The sequence below is a fragment of the Priapulus caudatus genome, unplaced genomic scaffold, assembly GCF_000485595.1.
Source record: "Priapulus caudatus unplaced genomic scaffold, Priapulus_caudatus-5.0.1 Scaffold70, whole genome shotgun sequence".
Classification (NCBI taxonomy): domain Eukaryota; kingdom Metazoa; phylum Priapulida; class Priapulimorpha; order Priapulimorphida; family Priapulidae; genus Priapulus; species Priapulus caudatus.
The window spans coordinates 560,234-566,234 of NW_014577131.1; the positions used below are offsets into that span (position 1 = coordinate 560,234).

At 41.3% G+C, this 6,001-nt stretch overlaps 1 protein-coding gene across 1 annotated transcript in view; it reads left to right on the plus strand.

Annotated features, from left to right (window-relative positions):
• LOC106821382 (galactose-3-O-sulfotransferase 3-like) overlaps positions 1 to 4,044 on the plus strand; it is a 14,262-nt gene extending 10,218 nt beyond the window's left edge. Inside the window, exon 2 of the mRNA XM_014826149.1 lies at positions 2,590 to 4,044. Coding sequence (XP_014681635.1) covers positions 2,590 to 3,649 — 1,060 coding nt within the window. The 3' untranslated portion in view covers positions 3,650 to 4,044. The remainder of the gene's footprint in view (positions 1 to 2,589) is intronic.
• Positions 4,045 to 6,001: the final 1,957 nt, after the last annotated feature.

A 6,001-nucleotide genomic window follows, 5' to 3' on the forward strand; every position in this document is an offset into this window, starting at 1 on the left:
ACACACACACACACACACACACACACACACACACACACACAGTGTCAGACTCACCTGTATGGTTCGTACAACCTTTACTGGCTCCATCGCCCACGTTTCTTCTGAGAGCTCGGACTTGTAAAAGCAGATTACAGGTTACACATAGTATCTACCTTTACTATGTGCCTGTAGTAAGTCATCGATTAGAGGTTAACGTGGTATTAGCTCCATGTATTTTGATGCGAGGAGTTTAAAACGACTTCATTGGTTGAATAAAAATAAATACCACTGTTACTTCGCGCACGCATCTATGTCCGTGAATCTCGATAAACGTGGCAACATCCTGCTTCAATCTGCCGCGCTCGTCTGATCTGAGCCAATCAACCGCCTCCTCATGTGTCAGTAATTTGCAAACCTCCGCTTTGCCGCCGTCTACTACTGCTAGCGCCATCTTTCGGAGGGCAGCTGAAACGTTTGCACTGATTACGTCTGTGCTGGTAGATAGCAGGAAGGCAACATCTGACATCACTTCGGAGTGTTCTGTAACCAGATAGTTAGTAGATGTTGCACTACGAAATATGATAGTTTTGTGTTGCACAATTCTATATCTATGTTGTCACGATCACTAGCAGCTATGAAGAGTGGATGGAATACAGGATAGCCATGCATCTCATTAATTCCTACTAATTTTCGTGTAAATCCTTTTTTATTGCTCATGTAGTAGGCAATTGAGTTTTACATAAAAATTAACCGTATTTTAAAAGAAGTTCAACGACACATGCATTTCTTCTTGCTTTAAAAAACGAATAAAGCAAAAACGCTGTACTCATCAAATATAATATACTTATTATTGTAATATTTCAATATAGATCTACTGTAGAGATACGTAATGCATAGATAATATAGCATCATTGCAAAATTTGGATATATATAAAAATATATGTGGGCTCTTAACTCGTAACGTAAAATTGACCGTAAGGTTGATATACAGTATAGGTTGTGCATACCCGTGTCTTTATTTTTCAAAACAATTCTCAGATTGTCAGTATTCATCATCGATGCATAATAATATGTGGTTTGGGAATGAGCGAACCAGGCCTAGAAAATAACAATGTATTTCATATTAGATTAAATAGGCATCTGATAATCCGCCGCCAGATTTTTTATATTATTAACAAATGTATTATTTTTTATTACATTTATAATTAATTTTAAACATTTATATAATAATAATATACATTAAAATATTATTTTTTTAAACTAACTTTTACCACTTTTAATACTAATTTTATACGGTATATTTAGTGAATAGCAGAGAGGATGAGAGAGAGGGTGACGAATGGATGGAGATGAAGGGCCGTTGACACATGCATTAATAAGGTTTTAATTGATTACTTTTAAATTAGCAGTTAACAAATAACTGCCTATTAATTATAAATTTACTAGTGTGTTTAATAAAATGTCGAATTAGTCAATAAATCTTGATGACTCGATAGTTGTTCGTAGAATAGGAATCGCTTACCGTTATTAGCTAATGACATCACTATGCTTATAGTACCTGATTACTTATCAACAGCAAATCTTGGATAAAAATGTTAATGTCAAAACAGGGTCGGACGTCGTTTCAAATAAAGGAATCAAGCATAATTCAGGACCGAACAAAATCCTGATCCAAAATCAAAGGTCCCCACACCATAGATTAATTTTTGTGGATCACAATGCCTATATATAGCGCGGCGACACAAATATATTTAGTGTGGGGGTTAGTGTTGGCGATGTGGAGTGGAGGTTACCGTTAGGGTTAACGTTTTGAACGTCATCGTCAACGTTATCACGTGACCTCCCTCCACGCTCGGGGGATAGCAACACCCGTTATATATCTTCATCAGTTGAATAAAGCCCCGCGCAGACTTACGACTTGTTCATTCTAGAATCGCAGCCGAGTCGCATGAGAAATCGCTAGATCTGCGGGAACGTGCGACTGCGATTCTGGTCGCTTTCGACGAGTCGCAGGAAATCAAACATGCTTGATTTTCAGAAACTCATCCCTCCGAAATCGCTTCCAAATCGCATGTGTGGGAACTATGACAAATTCTCGTCTGACCAATCTCTCTGTCTTTGAACACATGCTGCGATGGATGCTCGTTTACTTTCCTGAATAGCCTTATCAATGTCCAGATAATTGATTGGTTACAGTCGAAAGTAAGAACACATTTTCTATACGCTTATCGTTGCTTCAATGTAAAAAAGTAGAAATAAGATACCTGTTTTGAAAACATGTGTGGCTTTCTTGGCGGAGGCAATACATGGAAGCCCATATTCTATCGCAACCACGGCTCCTGGAGTGTTAAAGGTACACTTTAACATCATTTTCACTCATATCATACGTACACCATTATATACACATAACATACATTACATGTGACATACACATACACACACACACACACACACACACACACACACACACACACACACACACACACACACACACACACACACACACACACACACACACACGCCCAATCGAAACTCATCAAGCTATAATTTAAAAAAATTAATACGATGTAATGCCGACGTATAATACCTCAAATTTGCTTTTGTCGCCAGGAATGAATTTCCGTGGTACCGTGTCGATTTCATCTCCAAAGCGGATCAGTATAAAAATGCGAACGTCTCGCTTGCACAGCGACCGTCGTGGAAACGGCGAGGCGTCGTTTTTCTAAAGACGCACAAATGCGCGTCGACGTCAGTCTTCAACGCGCTGACGCAGTACGCCGTCAGAAATCAGCTCAGCATCGCTCTGCCGCTGAAGCGCAAGACGATCTTTCCGAAATGGCGGCGCTTCAGTCGCGACATGGTGGCGCCACTGCTAGGCGACGGCGAGCGCTACGACATGATTCTGCATCACACGCGCTACGACCGCGCCGCGATGCGCGACACCGTCGCGTCCGACGCCGCCTGGGTGACCATAGTTCGAGACCCGGTCGCGATGTTCGAGTCCTACTACAGCTACTACAAGCTCGCGCAGCGCTTGCATGTCGACCTCGAGCGATTCATGCGCACGCCCTCGATTTTCTTCACGCGCCTGCTATCGAGTCGCAGCCTCGACGTGCCCGCGCGCAATCCGATGCTGTACGATCTCGGATTGGACGTCGCCGACTTCGACAACGAAACGGAAATCCGGCAAAAAATCGCAGATCTCGACGTCGAATTCGATCTGGTTATGGTCGCCGAGTTCTTTCCCGAGTCGATGGTGCTGCTCAAGCGGCTACTGCGCATGCGCACCGACGACCTAGCCTCGCTGCGCATAAACGGCCGCGAGGAGGCGTCCAAGTCGCGCGTGCGGTCGCAGCTGGCGGCGCGGATACGCGCCTGGAACTGGGGCGATCAGCTGCTCTACGATCGCTTCCAACGTCGGCTCGTCGCCCGCGTCGCCGCGTACGGCGCGGCGAGAATGCAAGCCGACGTCGCCGAGCTGTCGTCGGCCAGCGACAGTCTGGGAAAGCGCTGCGTCATCGGCGTGTCGTCAGAGAAAAAGGGTCGGTTCGCGTCGTCGGCGACTATGGTGAAGTTTAACGTGAAGAGCGACGAGCCAGAGTGCGCGCTGCTGGCGGTGAACGCGACGACGGCGTGGGACTACATGACGCGGACGACGATTGATCTGTGATAGAAGGATTCGCGCGGCGTGTCGCTGATCTCACGTTGAACTCGCGCACCTTGAAATGCATTACAGTTCACGTTTCCATTTGCGGTAACAACTGCAGTTGCCATAAACGCCAAATACCGGTTCATCGAACGCGCAACTCTCACAACTCGCCATATAATTACATATAATATAATAAAATATATAATGTAATATAATAATTATATACTATATAATGTAATATAATAATTATATACTATATAATGTAATATAATAGTTATATAATATATAATATAATATAATACGATGCCATATAATGCATTCTTACGTAGTAAGAATTTTACGCATCACTGAACGCGATTAAGTGAAACATTGTTTGTTAAAGATGTAAAAAATAAAGTTGTTTTGTGTAATGTTTACCAGTTACCAGATATCAATTACTACTGCTAAATAATTCACACATTTCTTACAATGCTCTTGCTGAACAAGCGTTTGTATACAGTATGTGCATTCTAACATCGTGGCGCTGACTAAACTACAAACTTATAGGTACAAATGGACTTCATCAACAAGAAACGGGAGTCTCGAGAAAAATCCCACAATCAATGATTACATATTTTTATAAATATTTATAATTTCGTTCATAGTTTTTACACATAAATGCGTCTATAATAAATCCATATAAGTCCATAAAATGTCATACTTATGTACATAAGTACATAAAATATAAAAAGTCAATTCCTTTCAAACCAAGTTTTAAAAACGCAACAGAACTTTCTCTAGTTCGAGATAGTTTCTCTTTTTAAAATTGTCGGATAGTAATCAGCCTAACTGTAGGTAGTCAATGCACTGGTTTCTTGATGAACGCATCGCAGACTACAATATTTCTACTGCACCGACCGTAGTCCAATCTCGTCTGCGGTGTTCCGCTAGCATTTTATACCAAATTGCTTTGGAACTGGTACTACCTGCTATATTTAATCAATTAGCAAGGCTATAGGCCACCGAATCAGAGAAAACCATAGGCGCGGGTTAGGCACCAAAATGCTTACTCAGAGTGTATACACCTATGGTAAACCTTCACTGCCACAACCTTCCCCTTAGTAGGTAGTTTTAATTTTGTTTAAAATATATTTCAATTGTTGTGATTAAATTCCAACCAATCAGAGCAGTCTTTGCTCGCGAATAATATATATTTTACGTAATATTTCATCTTGGCCACCATATTGAAGAAATTTAGGTTTTTTTTTTTTTTTAATTTTTTAATTGCGAATTTAGTCGCTGTTGAGTTTTCAGCCAATGAGAGAAGTTGTCCCATTATTTACGCGTCGCCGCGGCTACAGGCGATATATAAAGTACATCATATGTAATAAGTGGCGATGGAAAAATAATCGTGCTCATCACTGCAGCGAATTACGTTTCTATGACGACGAGGCTAGTTGTCATGGTAACCGTATCATTGTGCGCTACGTGTGGCGAGCAGACTCCACGCGGCCGGATTTGTGGGCACGCACGAACGGCGGAGATCTGACGCCGGGGTCACGCGACGAAGTCGTCGAGTGCGTCCTCTCCTGTTCCTCTAAAATATAAACAACATCAGCCATTATCCAGCGCATTCATCGCTCCCCCACCATATATACACACAGATATATACATACATATGTAATGTCCACGGAGCCCGTTGTCAGAAACAAAATTAGTCTTAACATTAGTCTTAACAATTACATTTTCTCGTAAACCGTCGACAGCGCTTTGTTTCGTATTGTTATCAGGAAATCTGCTACGATTTCTCATTCAGGTAACTTCGCAGCGTTTCTGTCGACGGTTTAAGAGAAAAAGTTAATGTTAAGACTAATGTTAAGACTAATTTTGTTTCTGACAACGGGCCCACGGCCTTCTGCGAGTCGACGACTCGCAATTCTTTTGTGGAGTATGGCAGCGCCTCGGGAGATTGAAGAGCAGGTTTAGTACAACGCATCAGGTACAGATAAATAGTAGAACACAGGGTTAGATTGGCGACACAGGTTACGGTGTGAGTACAGGGTACAGTGTGAGTGTAGTTGGGAGTTATAGCATTTACATAGTGTGCAGTAGATTTAGATATTTTTTTTTTAAAGTTAGAATTTGAAATTTATTTACTCTTTCAAGTATATTACATTGTTACATATATCACAACAAGTTTTTTTTTTTTTAAATACAGCGAGGGAGGGCGAATTGACTATACAGTGTTCAAGTCAGCCACTCCGCTAACTACAGTTAGTTACTTAAAGTTGATTCAAGACTTGAACCATGAATGACAATACGATTGGATAATACAAAAATATATATGAGCGTTGTTATAAAAAGTAAATAAATTATAAGTAAACTACATGCAAA